General features: G+C 53.1%; 1 protein-coding gene across 2 annotated transcripts; it reads left to right on the top strand.

Annotated features, from left to right (window-relative positions):
- The first annotated feature begins 3,906 nt into the window (after positions 1 to 3,906).
- On the top strand, positions 3,907 to 17,651 carry VPS4A (vacuolar protein sorting 4 homolog A). 2 transcript variants are annotated; one of them, XM_035024891.1, is made up of 11 exons: positions 3,907 to 4,093; positions 7,852 to 7,963; positions 8,047 to 8,194; positions 9,382 to 9,440; positions 9,556 to 9,675; positions 10,182 to 10,338; positions 10,877 to 11,025; positions 11,403 to 11,484; positions 11,713 to 11,932; positions 13,319 to 13,459; positions 14,186 to 17,651. In XM_035024891.1, exons 1-11 carry the CDS (start codon positions 4,073 to 4,075, stop codon positions 14,285 to 14,287), a joined length of 1,311 nt encoding a protein of 436 aa, XP_034880782.1. In that variant the 5' UTR covers positions 3,907 to 4,072; the 3' UTR covers positions 14,288 to 17,651. The 2 variants fall into 2 exon arrangements, with proteins under 2 accessions (XP_034880782.1, XP_034880781.1); XM_035024890.1 differs by having other exon boundaries at positions 9,379 to 9,440.
- Positions 17,652 to 17,704: the final 53 nt, after the last annotated feature.

The raw sequence follows: 17,704 nt of genomic DNA, 5'->3' as shown, positions 1-17,704 counted from the left end.
TTAGGGGCCCTCTCTTTTATTTGCTCACTTACTACTTCTGGATGAATTCATCGTTAACACTGCCAGCAAATATTAAGTGAGCCTCTATCAAGCCTTGGGAAGGACCCAGCCCTGCCCTCTCAGGGATGGACAGGGCCGATGGCACGTGCGTAGCAGCACATACAAGCCTCCCCACCCGACACAGCTCCATCAGTGTCTGAAAGTGCAGGGTTCGGGGTGGAAGCTGAGAAGCCATGACTCGTCCCGTGTGTGTGTGTCCCTGTCTCACCCAGGCTCGTCACAGCCCTGTCCCACCACTGCAGCCACTCTCCTGCCTGCAGTGTCCACAGGCGCGCTCAGCACCTTGCTCGGCCTTTTGGTTCTTCAACCTCCTCGTGTATGACGTGTGTGAACAATGGCCCTTCGGCTCCAGCTCAGCCATCCTCCTACTCCCCCAGTCGCCCCCTAGACTCTTATTGCTGGAACGGAAGCGTCCCTCTCCAGCGTGCTCCTTCAAACTTTTGGGTCCTCAATTAGTCCATGGGCTCTTTTACCTTCTCCTTATTCGTCTCCCACCTCACCCAGCCCCGTTTCCACAGGCCCCCACTGCACTCGCCCAAACCTGTGGATTCCCTGCTGCTCTGCCTTCACAGCAGCCACCTGGATGAACCCAGCTATCGTCCCACATCTCGCTGAATAGCTGAGTCCTGGGGAGGAAAGCTCAAGGCAGATTGGGACCTCTACTCATTTAGAGAGGCTGCCAACCTTTACCAGGTGCGCCCCTAACACTGCTCATTTTGGGGTCACTTAAAAGGATTTCAAACCATCTTTACTCTCCTCAAACCCCAGGCCTCCCACCTCTCTCTCTCTCTCTCTCAGCAGATTCTCTTTCCTCCTAATTCACTGAGAAACAGCAGCCGCCCCAAGGTACTCTCCCAACTTCTCGTTACCTCCCGGCTGACCTAGGTAGGCATCTATCTTCTTCCCTCCAACTACAATGTTTAAAGCTTGGATCCCGTTCCTGTTCATTAGCCTCCTCAACTAGATCCTTCCTATTGGATCAACTCTTCTCCCATTAAAACCCATCACAGATTCCTTCCTGGACCCCTCAACTCCTGCAGCTAATGCTCTAAACCTCCCTTTCTTTCCCCCAAACTTCTTGAAGGAGTTGTGCCTCCTCATGACCCCCTCTCAGCCAGCCCACTGCAGGGTAGTTTCCGCCTCCATCACATGACTGGAACATCTCTGGCTGAGGTGGCTGGTGTCTGCATATTACTGTTTGCCTCTTCAGCTGCATCAGATACGGTGCTCACCTCTCCTCCTCAGCTCTCCTTCCCTGACTCCCAAAACACTTTTGTGGCTATCCTCCCTCTCCAGCTGTCTTTCTGAGCTTCTTTGGCAGGCTCATCCTCCTCTCGCCAGCCAACAAACTTCCAAGTTCTGTCCTAGGCTCTCCCCTCACCTCAGCCTGCACTCTGCTCTGCCCTAGGAGATCTCATTGCCACGTATACCCAGATGTCTCTCAGCTCTTTATCTCTGGCCTCATCTTTATTCTGACTTCCAGACGCATCTAACTGAAACTTGATGATTCAAAGGCACCTCAAATTCGTGGTCTTCCTCACTCCTCCAGCCCTCAAACCTGGTCTCTGTTCAGTATTCCCCAACTCATCTGTCCAGGTCCTGAAGCCATAGCCCAGGAGTCACCTCTTTCCCTTCCTGCCCTCACCATACCCCAAATCTAAAACATTTCCATGTGCTTATGATTTGTCTTCCAAAATCTCTCATTCTATATGTCTCTCCTTGCCCCTGTCCCTGGTGCAGGCTCCCCTCATTCTTCCGGACTACAGCAATAGCTTTGCATGCAGCAGCCACCCCATCCCTGCAAGCTGTTCTGCACAGTAGGGCTAGAGTCACCTATCAAAAAAAACAACAACAACAGGGGCGCTGGGTGGCTCAGTTGGGTAAGTGTCCGACTCTTGGTTTTAGCTCAGGTCATGATCATCGGGGAGTCTGCTTCCCTTTGGCCCCCACCCGCCTGCCGCTCCTACTCTCTCTCTCTAATAAATAAAATCTTTAAAAACAAACAAACAAAAAACAGTTTCCCACTGTTCTCAGGATAAAACCCAAAATCTCTACCATAGGCAAATGCCCTGGCCTTGCCCAACTCCCCCACATCAGTTTACATCAGACTTTGACTTTCTTTCTGCTCTCAGCCTCTCTCAGCCTTCTTTCAGTCTCTTAAATTCCACCAGTGGCCTCCATAGGGCCTCAGGACCTTTCCACAGGCTGTTTTATCAACCTGGAGTGTTCTTTCTCCTGCCTCATCCCTCAAACCTCTGCTTAAATGGGAGCCTTGGCTGACCACCTATCTTGGGCAGGGTGCCTGTTCGACCTCACATAGCACATGGATTTTCACACATGGGCCTCAACACGCTTATTACATCATCTTTCCTGATGAACATCATATTTCTTCTCAAACTGTAGGTTGCCCTAGAGCTGTTTTGATCATTGCTATATCCCCAGAAACTAGCACAGGTGTACTATACTGAAGTTCACAGGGCTAAAGACCCCAGCATTGGAGGTTTAAGAAAACCATTTCCAGGGCGCCTGGGTGGCTCAGTTGGTTAAGCGACTGCCTTCGGCTCAGGTCATGATCCTGGAGCCCCGGGATCGAGTCCCGCATCGGGCTGCCTGCTCGGCGGGGAGTCTGCTTCTCCCTCTGACTCTCCTCCCTCTCATGCTCTCTGTCTCTCATTCTCTCTCAAATAAATAAATAAAATCTTAAAAAAAAAAAAAGAAAGAAAACCACTTTCCTGGGACATCTGGCTGGCTCAGTTGGTAGAACATGTGACTCTTGATCTGGGGGCTGTAAGTTCAAGCCCCATGTTGGGTGTAGAGATTACTTAAAAAAAATAAAAATCTAAAAAAAAAAAGAAAAGAAAACCATTTTCCTAAAGAGAAAAGTAACAGGGTTAATATTAAAAAACAAAAACAGGGGTGCCTAGGTGGCTCAGTTGGTTCAGTGTCTGCCTTCCGCTCAGGTCATGATCCCGGGAGATCCCGGAGACCCAGGATTGAGTCCCACATGGGCTCTCTGCTCAGCACGGGAGCCTGCTTCTCCCTCTCCCTCTCCCCCTGCTCCTGTGCTCTCTCTCTCTCTCTCTCACTCTCTCAAATAAATAAATACATAAACAAGCAAACAAATAAATCTTAAAACAAAAACTGACTTTAGACAGCCACCAGCATCATAATAATAGTTAACAGAGGAGGCGCCTGAGTGGCTCAGTCAGTTAAGCACCTGACTCTTGATTACTGCTCAGGTCATGACCTTGGGGTCCTGAGATCAGCCCCACTTCTGGCTCTGCGCTGGTCATAGAGCCTGCTTGAGATTCTCCCTCTCCCTCTGCCCCTCTCCCCACTCGTGCTTGCGCGCGCTCTCAAAAAACAATGTTTTTTAATTGTTAACAGAGACTGAGTCCCCAGTGTGGGGTACACTGTGTTTACATTAGCTAGCTCATTTATTCCCCCCAAAAGCCAGACAAGGTAGATACTAATTATTAGCATACCCTATTAAACATCAGAAACCCAACGCTCTGGGAATTAGGTTTACTGTGCAAGAAAAGCTGTCCTACAGGAGCTATGTTACTAGAAATGGGATCGAGGACTTGAGGTTTCTAGCCAGCCCTGCTTCTGGCCCCGCCCCTGTCCCCGCCCCCGCGGCCCACACGTCCCGCCCTGCTCCGCCCCGCCCCCACCCCGTCTTCGCGGGGCTCCCCGCCCCTAACACGCCCCTGACTCGCCCCCTGCCCAGCCCCAGCGCGGCCCTAGTGCGGGCCGCCCCTTGGCCGCGGGGAGCGGCGCCTGCAGTGCCAGCCGTGGCCGCCGGGGGGCAGCCGCGCAGCTCGGGCCCGACCGCTCTGGGCCGCGCTCCTCACTCGTCCTCCGACTCGGCTCCGGCTGCGAGCGGTAGCCCTGCCCGCGCCCAGCGCCAAGCCGCCGGGCTCCCCGCGCCCGACCCAGCAGCTCGGCTCCCCGGGGCCGGACTGAGGCCGCAAGCAGCGCCGCGGGGTGTGGGGCGGACCCAGGAGATGAAATGACAACGTCAACCCTCCAGGTACCTCGGCGCGGCCGGTCTCGGCTTCCGGAGGCCGGAGGAGGCGCGGCGGGGCCTGCGAGCCAGCAGTCGGGCGGCCGGTCGGCTCGGTACCCCGGCCCCGCGGCCCTCGCCCCGCCGCCCTGTCGCCGCCTCCGCCCGTTTCTGTTTTCACGCGCCCGGAGCCAGGGGCTGTCTCCAGAACTCCCGCTCCCCTGCCGCCCCCACCCCACCCCCCGCCCGGGCCAGGCCGAGCCCCGAGGCCGCTACGTGCAGCCGGCGGCGCCGCGGTACCGCCGCGGGGATCAGCCTCCTGCGGACCGCACCGGCGCCGCCCGGGAAGCTCGGCCCCGCAGTCGGGCCGCTTGCCCTCCCTCCTCCTCCTGCTTCCCTTAGGACGAGTCCCCGCTCCTTCTCCAGGCTCGGATTTCCTCCTGTCGGCCAGCGACCCTTCATTCATTCCCTAGGTCTTGCCTGGTGGTGCTGGGGTGGCGCCACCTGGATGCATGACTGACCCATCCTCCAGGTGCTGCCGGTGCTGCTGGGCCGGCGGGGAGAAACATGCCCAGGCCTCGGACCTGGGCTTCAGTCGTGGCTCTACCGCTCACCCGCGTGTGACCTTGGGCTAGTTACTTGATCTTGGATTTGGGGGTTTCCTGTCAGTGAATTGGGGTAATACCCTGTAGGGTCGTTGTGACAGTGGCTCTGGATTGAGTAATTCAGGTGAAGCCTTCTTAACACAGTGTCCGCCACATAGTAAGTGCTCAAAACAAAGCCTGTGAAGGAGCTAGGCAAGACTTCATGGAAGAAGGGGCATTTGGCTGGATCCGGAAAGGGTGGGTAGCATTCAGATGTCCGAAGGTGGAGGAAAAAGTGGGAACAGAGGCATGGAATAAACTGGGCCACTTGGCCAAGAATTAACTAGAGTCCAAAGCCAGACCCCCACCATCCACCAGCAGAAGCTCGGATTTGTTAGAACAGGGGTTTGTAAACTTCGCCTGCATATCCCCCCTGCCCAGACGGTTTTTGTCTGTGCGTTAAGAATGTTTTTACATTTCTATTAAAGTTTTATTAAGGGGCACCTGTGTGGCTTAGTCAGTTAAGCGTCCAGCTCTTGATTTCGGCTCAGGTCATGATCTCAGGGTCCTGAGATGGCAGCCCTGCATCTGCTCTGTGCTCATCAGGGGGTCTACTTGAAGATTCTCTGCCTCTGCCCTTCCCCCTGCTCAGGCTCTCTTTCTCTCAAATAAATAAATCTTAAAAAGAAAAGCTTTATTAAGATATAACTCACCAGAAAATTCGCACATTTAAAGTATACAATTCAGTGGCTTTTAGTATATTCAGAGTCGTGCAACCATCACCACAGTTTTAGAACATTTTCATCACCCCAAAAAGAAACTCCACACCCTTTACCGTTAACCCCACAAATCCTGTATCTCTCCCAGCCCTGGGCAAACACTCAGCTAATTTCTGTCCTATGGATTTGCCTATTCTGGGCACTTTATGTATTTGTTCATTTATTAAAAGATTATTTATTTTAGAGGGGGGAGGGGCTGAGGGAGAGAAAAACTTAAAGCAGGCTCCTGGCTAATCACAGAGCCCACACGGGGCTCGATCCCATGACCCCAAGATCACCAAACGAGCAGAAACCAAGAGTCAGATGCTCAGTCAACTGTGCCACCCAGGCGCCCCTATTTTTGGCATTTTATATAACTGGAATCATACAATATGTGGTCCTTTGTAACTGGCTTCTCTCACTTAACATAATGTAGGTTTTTATGTTTTTAAAAGGCTGGGAAAGATATCTCATGACACGTGAAAATTATGAAATTCAAATTTCAGTGTAAAGTTTTATTGGAACACATTCTTGCTCCTTCATTTACGTATTCTCTATGGCTGCTTTTGGGCTACAAAGGCAGAGTTTGTATGGCCAGGAAAGTCTAACCTATTTACCATCTGGTTCTTTACAGTTTGCCAGCTCCTCTGTTAGCACATCTTCCTTAAACTTGTCCTTCATCCTCATCCTTGCCATATGTGTTACTAGAGATGCGGCAGGCTGGCAGTTTTATTTATCACCTCACCCTTGTGTTATGCAAAACTATTCTTCAAATTGCAACTGAGGCCTCTTGCCTTTGAAACATTGTATGCAGTTGCCAAAAAGATCTAATGTGCTCTTAGGTGCGTTAATTAATAAAGTATCTCGGAGGGAGGTGCAGAGCATCCCTCGAGTATTGTTCTGAGCCCTGCCTTTCCAAAGGACAGACCCAAGCAAGAAGGCATATAGAGTGAAAAAGTCCAAGGAACTGGGCATGTTTGTTCTGGAGAAGAGAAGCCATCAGGGACAGGAGAATTCATTTCATTGTCTCATCAGAAGAGCAGGTCGTTGGGGAAGAGTAGACCTGTGAAGCTTGTGTTTAAGCTAATCATTCGAGAAGGTTCTGGGCTCCTGGCCATTTTCTATTTGTAGGTAATGGAGGTAGCTGAGCTTGAAAATAGTAGCCAACACTCTCCGCCTTTCCTCATCTAGGCAACCTGGTGGGTTCATTTATCATCAACCTGGCCTAACCTGCTTCAGTCTGTTCATTTTGTAGAGCTAGCTGTGTCTTTCTGAGATTTCTTACTTTCAGATGAGGAAGGGCTGCACAAATGCCTGAGCCCTGCCAAGAGCTGGTCAGGAGGTTTATTGTTTGCTGTGGACGGAACTGTGTGTGTACAGTGGGATCTGCCAGCCTGGTATCTAGTGCCGATCAGCTTGAGGAGGATAATTCTGGTAGCGCTTCCTGGGTTGGTGAAGCCGTGGTTTCTAAAACTGGATATGTAGGTGTGGGGCAGCTGCCTGAAAGATCCAGCCTGCTTTGAGTTCGGTCTAGAGCACAGGCCTACAGGATTTGTGAGATTCACAAAGATACTCTCACGGAGTTCTTAGAAGATGCCAGAGGACCATTCCCCTCAGTTGGCAGCACATACATGTCTTTGGAGTAAGCCAGCCCTTTTCTTGCTTTTTTCTTTTTTTTAAAGATTTATTTATTTTAGCGTGTGCATATGCCAGTGGGGGAGGGGCAGAGGGAGAGAATCTTCAGGCAGACTCGCTGCTGAGTGCGGAGCCCGATGCAGGGCTGGATCTCTTGACCCTGAGATCGTGACCTGAGCCAAAACCAAGAGTCGGACACTTAACTGACTGAGCCACCCAGGCGTGCCAGCAAGCACTTTCCTTACTAGAGCTACTGGTATACTGACCCATGTGTCTAAGCATCCCTTCCCTAAGTAGCTCAATTTAGGAAAACCATCTTCTTTTTTCCCCACAGAGAAGCAGGCTGGGCCGGTAGGAGGAAATAGAGGTCCCTTTGACCAGTCTGGTAGAACCCAGGGCTGGCTCTTCTCTGGCCTTCGAGGTCAAGTGCGGTTCCTGGCCTTCATGCTGAGCCGCACAGCAATCAGTTGTGGTGTTTCCCGTTCCAGGTGCCGGGTCCAGGTCCACGCAAGGAATAGAAAGTGGATTCTCCCCTTGAGCCCTAACCTGAGATATTTGGTCAGGTTTCCGCTTACTGAAATCCAGAGTGAAATGGAGAAGGAGGTTGTTTTCACCCGTATGAGTGTATTGTGAAGAGGGATGGCTGTCTTTTACGGCTTCCTTTCAAGGCCTTTCTAGTTGATGTTGGAAAAACAGGCCGACATAATGGTGTGTGACTAACAGATCCGCAGGATTCCTGCTGCCCTGGGACCCCAAGGGCTTTTTGGGTCTCTTGGGAAGCACTGAGGTATTTGCTTCGCATTTCCAGAAAGCCATTGATCTGGTGACGAAAGCCACGGAGGAGGATAAAGCCAAGAATTACGAGGAGGCACTCCGGCTCTACCAGCATGCTGTGGAGTATTTCCTACATGCTATCAAATGTGAGTCCCGCGCAGGGCCCTCCCGGGCTGCAGAGCCCCTGGAGAGCAGGGCGCGCACACCCTCTCCAATTCCCCTTTTGCAGATGAGGCACACAGCGAAAAGGCCAAAGAGAGCATTCGAGCCAAGTGCATGCAGTACCTAGACCGGGCGGAGAAGCTGAAGGATTACTTACGAAGCAAAGAGAAGCATGGCAAGAAGCCAGTCAAAGAAAATCAGAGTGAGAGCAAGGGGTGAGTACAGAGGAGTGCAGGAGCCGGCCGGGACCAGAGACCCCATGAGCGTGTGTCCTTTTCCTGGTGCTGTCATTCCTGGTACTAATGCTGCCTTCCTTCGGGGGGCTGCCACTCACATGCTAGCGCCCCGAGCTGCTCGCCCCGGGCACCGGGCACAGTACTGCCTTGGACGGTGCCGCGTTGGATCCGCACAGAAAAGCTGCGAGTGAAATGCGAGCCAGCAGGGAGGTTACAAGCCTGGGATTCCGCAGTCAGGCTCTCAGGGTAGATCCCGGCGCCACCACTTCCTGGCCGGGTGACCATGGACACGTGCCATGAACCCCTGTGCTTCCAGGCTCCTCATCTGTAGAAGAAGGATAACGCCCCCTCCCGCCCAGCGTTGCCCTAAGGAGCGGGTGAGATGATGCGGGTAAAGCCCCGAGAGTAAAGTGGGGCACGCAGGAAGGATGGAGTCAGCTGCTCTTATGCTCGGAGCTACTCTCTTCATCTGACAGAGGAGGCAGCAGACTCAAGTTCAGATGTGGCCCAGGTCATGGAGCTGGCACTGGATGGAGACTGGACCCACATGCAGGGCCTCTGTGTCCCCCTCCAAAGTCAAAGATTTTATTTATTTGAAAGAGAGACACAGCGAGAGAGGGAACACAAGCAGGGGGAGTGGGAGAGTGAGAAGCAGGCTTCCCACGGAGCAGGGAGCCCGATGTGGGACTCGATCCCAGGACCCTGGGATCATGACCTGAGCCAAAGGCAGACACTTAACGACTGAGCCACCCAGGTGCCCCCAGGTCCCCCTCTTTAAACGTCACTCTCCTCCGAGTCACAGCCACCTGCTGTCTGGTTGTGAATCTCTGTGAAAGGCCAGCGACAGCTCCGGTTGCCCATCCAGCTGCTCCTGAAGTCCCCCCAAAGCACATGTCCCTCACCAGCCTTCTGGGGACGCACATGTCTCTGTTCTTACTCCCTAAATGAAGAAACAAGGATGGGTTCCGAGAGTGTTTCCTGGAGGACGTGGAGGGGAGTGTCGCTAACAGGTGGTCTGAGCATGTTTGAGGCCCCTGCTGGTGGGTCTGTCACCACTGTTGAGCAGGGCAGGCGGCTCACGACCGAGAGCCTGGCCTCGCTCTCAGAGCCTCTTTGCCGACTGCCTCTTGCTTTAGTCTGTCGTCTTCTGTCTCCTTTCCCAGCAGTGATAGTGACAGTGAAGGGGATAATCCCGAGAAAAAGAAATTGCAAGAACAACTGATGGGTAAGAGGCCCGCGGCCCCGTGGCAGTGGGAGCGGGATGTGGCGAGGGCCCCTGGAGGGTCGGCTCAGACTCATCAGTCGGACTCCAGGTGGAAGGCTCACCTTGCCTCTTGCAGGTGCTGTTGTGATGGAGAAGCCCAACATTCGGTGGAGTGATGTGGCTGGGCTGGAGGGGGCCAAGGAGGCCCTCAAAGAAGCTGTCATTTTGCCAATTAAATTCCCACACTTGTTCACAGGTAAGAGTTGAGCTACTTTAGGCCCAGATGGAAAAAGAGCAGGCTTTTCAGGAAGCCAGCCCAGGGCTCCCACTCTGAAGGTGTCCAGGAGCAGGTGACCACTCAGCTCTATGGGCCCTCTGGTGGTGAGGGCCCAACCTTCCCTCTCAGGGCTCTCAGTCAAGAGAGGCCCCAGGGTCTACCCATCACAACCATCTTGGCTCCTCTCTGGTGTCAGAAACACCTTTGCGACTAGAACTTTGACTTGACCATCCCGGTGGGTGAGTAGGGTCAGGAACCAGTGCCAGCCAGTGTCACTTTGCAAGGTTTTGGGGGTCATGAGCCAGGGCTAGGAGCAGGCTCTAAGCAGGTAATTCAGGTCCCTTTATTCCTTTGCTTCTAGAACCAGTTGTCTTGTAGAACTTTGCTCTTCTGTCCGTACTTACAGTAACTAAGTCCCCTCTGCTTTTTTCTGTTCCCTTTCCCCAGGCAGGAGGAAGCTCACCTCAGTTTATTCTTTGTTGTAGGCAAGCGTACACCTTGGCGAGGGATACTGCTCTTTGGACCCCCTGGCACAGGGAAATCCTACCTGGCCAAAGCGGTGGCCACAGAGGCCAAAAACTCCACCTTCTTCTCTGTGTCCTCCTCAGACTTGATGTCTAAGTGGTTGGGGGAGAGTGAGAAGTAAGTCAGCTGCCAGGCCTGCTTCCCTGCCCATGAGCCACAGCCCAGAGGAGCCGTTGGTGGGCGTCAGGGAGAAGTAGCCAGCGGAGGGGAATTCTGCTAGTTTGTTGGGTGGGACCGTGTCCTGACAGAGCCTGCTGAGACTGAATGGGCACTCGGTTGGGGGAGAGGAGCCCTCATGAACGGAAGGCAAAGGCACTCACAATCTTCGGGTATCGGGTGGGTGTCCTCTGTTGGGGACTTCACGTAGTTCAGGCATTTTCCACACCGACTCCCGTTGTGCAGAGGATGACACTGAGGCTAGGCGGAGGGGAAGGGACTTGTCCTAAATCCAGAGCTAATGAGCTGGGCTGTCACTGAGGCTGGCTGTTCCTCATGGTACCGTGCTGCCAGCGGATTTGTGATGGCCACTGTCTGAAATCCAGGCCTGACTGGAGGCTTGACCTGCCTGTGGGAAGGGAGAGAGAAACAGGGACTGGGCCCCTGGCTGGGCTGGGTGTGGGTGTCCTGATCCCAGCCCCACTTGTCACCTTCACAGGCTCGTCAAGAACCTGTTTGAGCTGGCCAGGCAGCACAAGCCCTCCATCATCTTCATCGATGAGGTGGATTCCCTCTGCGGGTCCCGCAATGAAAATGAGAGCGAGGCTGCCCGAAGGATCAAAACGGAGTTCTTGGTCCAGATGCAGGGTGCGTGCCAGTGCTGGGTGCCCGCCCTGGTTCTCGGTCCGCCTGCAGCCAGCGCAGCGCTTCGTTGTTTAGCTGCGGCTGGGTTCGATGATCCTTAGGATGGAGAGAAAATGTCAGTGCAGCCGTTCTCCGCTCCCTCTCCACAGGCCTGCAGAGAGGTTATCCCGGCCTTTGCCCACGAGCCCTCTGCCCTTCCCGAGGCCAGCAGGGCTTCAGAGAAGGCTCTTGGCCCAGCAGAGCCGGTTGGGGCCCTGCTGGTGGGGGCACGGGGCTGGCCCCAGAGCAGAACACACAAAGGCCCTGAGGTACCTCCCCCAGATGCTCCCTGATCCTTGCAGGTGTTCTCACTCAGCGTCTGTGTGTCCCTTTCTCCACAGGGGTGGGGAATAACAACGATGGGACTCTGGTTCTTGGTGCCACCAATATCCCCTGGGTGTTGGATTCAGCCATTAGAAGGAGGTGAGTCTTCCCAGTAGGAGCCAGGGGCTGAGGCCTTTCTCCAGCTGTAGTCCGCCTGCTGCTGGCAGCCGTGGGTGCAGCCTGGCCCCGTTTGCCCAAGGCCTCTTCATGTCTGCAGGCTGAGCAGAGTCCTCAGTGCAGCCAGCTTCTGGAGGGCCCCAGCGGCCCTCTCCACAAAGACTCTTAGGCCATCTCTTCTCAAGACCTGCCATGTGCTTGGCTCTCCAGGTTTGAAAAGCGGATTTACATTCCGCTGCCTGAGGAGGCTGCCCGTGCCCAGATGTTCCGGTTGCATCTGGGGAGCACTCCCCACAACCTCACGGATGCCAACATCCACGAGCTGGCCCGGAAGACAGAAGGCTACTCAGGTGCTGACATCAGCATCATTGTGCGGGACTCCCTCATGCAGCCTGTCAGAAAAGTTCATTCAGCAACACACTTCAAAAAGGTGAGTGGAGGGGCGCCTGGGTGGCTCAGTTCGTGGAGCATCTGACTCTTGATCTCAGCTCAGGTCTTGATCTGATCAGGGTTGTGAGTTCAAGCCCCACGTTGGGCTCCAAGCCTGGTGTAGAGCCTACTTAAAAAAAAAAAAAAAAAAGGTAAGTGGAGCCAGCAGGGAGTTGCTTAGAAAGTGTTACAGGAGTGGGGATATCAGCTTTCTTTGCCAGTTCCTTGGCTGCTCCGATGACATAGCTTCAGTCTCCTGGAGAACCAAGGCCAAGTATAAAGTGAGCCCTCTGGCTGTAGGGGCTGGGGTTACACCGCTCTCTCTTTCCCTATAGCTCTTCTTGCTCCAGTGTGACCATCTCAGATTGTGTGAAGCCAGAGGACATGGCACCATGCCAGTCACCTCTGCCACCTCCACAGTCAGTGCTCTGCTGTGTGTGGGGACCCCACTTGGTGTCTGAAGAATCGGCGGGTACAAAATCACCTGCTCTAAGGAGGAACTCCTCTTACACAGCATATCTCTATTGAGTGTCTGCTGGGGGTCCTGCTATGCTTCTGATGCTGTTCTAGGACCTGGGGAGACACGTGTGACCACAGCAGACAAGTCCCTACCCTATCGGACCCTCTTTACTAATTGAGATACTCATTTCTTAGAGGGTGATGAGAGGGAAGGTAGAGCAGGGGACGGAGTCTGGTGTTTCTGAAGTTTGGAGTTGGGTGGGCAGCTTGTATTATAAAAAAAAGATTTATTTATTTGAGAGAGAGAGAGAGGGTGAGCTGGGGTGGGATGGGGAAGAGGGGCAGAGGGAGAGGGAGAGAATCCCAAGGGACTCTGCTCCATCTCACAACCCTGAGATCATGACCTGAGCCGAAATCAAGAGTCGGACACTTAACTGATCGTGCCAACCAGCCGCGCCTGGGCAAGTTGTATTCTTAAAGGATAGGCCACCCAGGTGACATTGGAGTCAAGAGTTGAAGGAGGTGAGGGAATTAGCCTTGGGGATATTTGGGGGGATGTTGCCAATAAAGCAGACTGTGGTTAGAAAAACATTTTTGATGTCACTGCATTTGTGGTGAGATTTGATGGAGTTAATGAGGAAGAGGAAGATACCAAGACACTTTGGGCCACAAATTGAGATTCTGGAGAATAGTGCCTGGAATATCATGCTAATCACAAATCTCTGAAATCCTATGTTGAGCTACTTCGACTGCCAGCCTGAGAGTTCTGAAGGAGTCATCCTCTTCTCAGACTGATGACCTAGAAGGCCAGGCATGCGTACATCCTCTACCACCACTTTCTCTTCAGGACTCAGAAATCTGAGGCATCCTGTCCCTCCCCCAAGCACTGAGGTGCAACCCCTGCAGCCCAACTCCTATTTGATTTCAGGTCTGTGGCCCTTCCCGCACCAACCCTAGCGTTATGATCGATGACCTCCTGACCCCATGCTCACCAGGGGACCCAGGGGCCATGGAGATGACTTGGATGGATGTCCCTGGTGACAAACTCTTAGAGCCTGTGGTTTGCATGGTAAGTGGCCGGCTGGGAGAGGGACTGCACAGAGCCCAGAAAACTGGGGTCATGGATCTGAAAATACAGATAGGCTTCTCCCCTTCTCTGTCCTGGGCTGTCGTGGCTCTTCTGAAACCGAGAATGGCCTTTGGGGTGCTGGGCAGTTGGGGCTCCTGCTGTTACAGACTCAGCGGAGGCCCAAGACGGAGGCCATAGCATGAGCATTTTATTTTCTTCAAGAATAAAGGCCCGCTGGCGTGACGACATCATTCCACGGCTTTGGCTTGTTCTGTGCCCAGAAGGAGGCAGCAAGCATCTGTCGGCAGTTTGCTCTGATGCCGCGCACGGGCAGCCTCACGGCACTAGTCTTGCCCTCTCCTCGTCCTGGTCTTCCCGACGCCTTGCCTGTCGTGTGGGGCAGGTGTCTGCCAGCGTGGCTGGGGTGGCGGGTGTGCGCTCAGAGCGAGCTTCTCCCGGGAGTTAAGACGTGAGGGGAGCTTGGATTCTCTCAGACGAGAAATATGCCCGTTTGGAAACGACATGAGCCGCCCCAGGAGGGAAGAGCGGTCCTGTCATGGGAGACATTCAGGCAGGCACCAGGCAACCAGACGGAGCTTTGCTTTTGGGGCTGGGAGTGACCGGGGACACTGGCCTCTTCCTACTGGACCCCCTGGGTCTGCGACACGGGGAGCCCGAGGACCTGGGGCCTGGCTCCTCCTCAGCTTCGTGCCCTTGTCTTTGCAGTCGGACATGCTCCGGTCTCTGGCCACCACTCGGCCCACCGTGAATGCAGACGACCTCCTGAAAGTGAAGAAATTCTCAGAGGACTTTGGACAGGAGAGTTAAAAATTTCTTCACTTGGTGACGGTGAAGGTGGGAGGTTGATTGGGGTAATAAATCCATGGCACTCCCCAAGTCAGTGGCCAGACAGCGCTCCAGGGCTCGTCTTCACGTCACTGCAGCGGCCCCTCTGCTGTCTGGCCGCCGGCCAGGGAGCAGGCAGGAAGGGCCTCCCTGGCCACAGAGACACAAGCACATTCAGCACTGGGTGGAGTACTGGTCCTTCCTCCTTCCTCTCCTCCTCCTCCTCTTCTTCTGGATGCTCACCAACTCCTTGTCCTGCCTCTCTGTGGTTTTTGTTTTTTTTTAAACCTTTCTTTGTTCCCCTAAATTAATGCTGCTTGGATTTTTGTCTTGTTTATAAATAAAGTTCAGATCTCCCAGAAGCATCAAGGAGTGGGAGCAGCCCGTCCTGTGGGGTTGCCGCAGACCTTCAGGATGGCCTGCAGCTCCCTCCGCCTGTCCCTTCTAACCCGAATTTTACTCCTTGTGAACACAATGGCTGATGCCCTGGGGTGCCAGCCCAAGCCCTGCCTGTGAAGGCCAAGAGTAAAACCAAGCCATTCCCACCCTCCTAGGTCAGCATCCCGGGCCGTATGTGTCCCCTGCAGGAGGAGAGGGTGGTTTTTGTGAGCGCAAAGCTCTAGCTCAGAAGGAGTGAAGGTAGTCAGGTGGGTTTTACTGCTGCATTTTCTTCCCTCTCAGTGTGGGAACACTGAACCCCGCCAATGCCCCTGGCTCCCTGCCCTGGAAATGGGCTAATAAATCCTTTTCCCTCTTGAGCCACCTGAGTGATCTCATCTTTGATTCTTATCCGGGCTCCTTGAAGGCCATGCTTGCTTCCATTAGAAAGACCCCTTGGTTTTCTCTCCGCACTCTTCTCTTCATCAGAGGAGGGTATTGTCACCTGCCGCAGTTCCCATGCCTGTTCTCCAGTCAGGCTGGCCAGACACCCCCCCACCCCCACCCCGGGGCCTTGCACATGTGGCACCTGGACAGTTCCTCCTGCAGACTGGGAGGCCTGTGGCCCAGACATGGCCTGCAGCTGGGTTTGGTTTGGTCTGCTGCCAACATTGAAAAATCAAGAGTTGATGTGAAAATGCAGATTTCTGGCTTCTGGGAGATTAGGCAATGCCGGGCCTGCGTCCCCATGAGGCAGCCTGTCGGCCACAGCCAGAGGGGCTGCCCTGCTCAGAAGCAGAACACTCTCTCCAGCTCACCCATCTCCACATGCACTGCTTCAGTCCTCCAGGTTGCCTACCTAGCCCCTGTGGCCATTTGAATTTGTGACTCCTGATCTCAAGACCCCCTCCCCGCCCCCCTCGAAGGCTCTAGAGCTGGCAGCCCTAGAAATGCTGAGTAGGAGGCTGTGCTGCTTGACTGTGTGCATACGAATACACAAAAGGCCTGCCATCGGGCTGGTCTACTTCCCCTCCCCCTCCAGAAGCTGTGATTATTGCTCCAGGTCTTACTAAAACCCAGATTGTCCAGAACTGATGATGTGGCCAACTCTTAGATCACAGTAGCCTTGCACCATGGTGGTCTTTGATTTGGTTAGGAACGGCTGAATTGAGCCAACTTTTGTTGGGTTCCTTGAAGGCTTGGGCCCAGGTGCTCCTGTCCAGTGTGGGTACGTTCGCCCTGCCTCAATTACCAGGTGCCTCAGCAGGCCTGACCAGGTGACGCCTTGGCAGCAACCGTGGCTGGCATCTTTGTCACTCAGGAGTTCCCATGGCTCTCGCTTTAGTTAGGTGCCCTCAGCCACCAGTTACTGTTGGTGAACGCTGGACTAGAAGCCAGCACAGGACACAGGACACTGCCCCACTCTTTCATTTTAGCTACTTGTGTTTTCTTACTCTACCTCCAGTCACCTTTACTTGAATCACAAGGTCCTTGCTTGCTTTGTTTTTAAAATCTTCCTTTCTACTGCTCAGACACCTTGGCAAGTCACAGGGGTTAATAGAAACCAGGGCTGCTGTGGTTCATCTTCATAGCTCTGGTCACGGCTGTCACAGATGCCATGCTTCTCCATTCCTCTCTCCACCATCAGTGACAGGATGCAGGCTGATGAATGTCCTACTCACATGTGAGGCCAAAGTCACCTCAGACTGATGGCATGCCCTCACCATCCATGTTATACATGGCTTACAGGTGCAGAGGTATTTCCTCCCCTAAATGCTAACTCTGAAATTCACTCTTCCCTACTTGGGAATTCTGGCTTAAACCTTCTGTCTACCTTGGCTTTGACTTCCGTAGTTGACTTCTAAAACTTTCCTTAGCTCGAGATGCTGATCTGTATGTGTGGTTATTGTGCCTGATACATCTCCCTGAGGTGGGTGAGATTTTATGAGAAATGCAGATTTGCTGCTTTGGGCTGTAGTAGCTAGTTGCACAAATCCTCCTCGGTGGATCTGGTTAGAGTAGTAAATCTCATGTTGTCAGTAATAGAGAGTTTCAGGCTTTCTCCAAGGTCCACTCTGAGCAACCACATACTCGGGTCCCCAGGTCAGGAAGCTGCAGGCAAATTTTACTGATCCTCATTACAAAGGCATCAGTAAGGACTGTTAACCTCAGAGCACTGTAAGGAAGCTTCTGAGTGTTCTGAAGCCACCCTGCAGGAGCTTCTGAACATTGTCCAAGGGAAAGGAGGGTCACTAAATCCTCATTTTCCTAAGGATCCATGTTTATAGTATAAATGAGAGTTTGCTACAGACTTTCCCAGTGGCGGAGTATCTAACCTCACCTTGGAGCAATGCCGGCTCTTACTCCCTTCCAAAGTTTAATGCAGAGAGCGCCAGTTCCCTTTTGCTTGACCTCTTAGGCCCCCAGAGGGTGGCCTGTTTAGAGAAAGCCATACTGGGTTCGTTTAGTTAACTACTGTTTAAAACAAGTTTTTTCTAAACAACTTACTGGACTTACTACATGGGTACTAGGATTTTGAGAACTCTGGTAAGAGTACCCATGTTGCAAAACTCAACATAGAAATGAGGCAAGACCAGTATCTAGAGAAACAAGTTCCTTCACCTCTTGCAAAGCTCTGACAGTGTCTTAAGGCTAATCATTGGTCAGGGTGATGCTAATTTAGTTTTCCAAAATAAGTGTGGTGACCAGGAAGCACAAGTTTTGCTTTCTTTTCTAATTGTGACAGGAAGAGGTTCATTGCTTCGTCAACTATCATCCCTCCCCTAGCCCTGATCCATGAGCTCCACAAAAAGAATGAGCCAAATAGCAGCTGCCCAAGAAATCTTAGCAGGAAAATCATCCCCAAATCTGTTAAAGGCAGAAGGTGGAGACTAAAACTTGTGAACCTGGTAAAATGTGTGGGTACTCATTTATGTTAACACTGTCATTAAACACTTCATGAACTGTGGCCATTCTGTTCTGTTTTACTTACACAAGCAAACTGTTGTCCAAGGCAAAGGA

This window comes from Mirounga leonina, unplaced genomic scaffold (assembly GCF_011800145.1).
Source record: "Mirounga leonina isolate KUSES-001 unplaced genomic scaffold, KU_Mleo_1.0 Mir_180, whole genome shotgun sequence".
In the NCBI taxonomy this organism is placed as follows: domain Eukaryota; kingdom Metazoa; phylum Chordata; class Mammalia; order Carnivora; family Phocidae; genus Mirounga; species Mirounga leonina.
Note: the sequence above shows the minus strand (reverse complement) of the source record. Positions and strands in the feature narration are given on the sequence as shown.

Coding starts and splice junctions, on each gene's coding strand:
- VPS4A (XM_035024890.1), top strand. CDS start 4,073: ATGACAACGTCAACCCTCCAG. Junction 4,094..7,851: donor TGACAACGTCAACCCTCCAG/GTACCTCGGCGC, acceptor TCGCATTTCCAG/AAAGCCATTGATCTGGTGAC. Junction 11,485..11,712: donor GATTCAGCCATTAGAAGGAG/GTGAGTCTTCCC, acceptor TTGGCTCTCCAG/GTTTGAAAAGCGGATTTACA.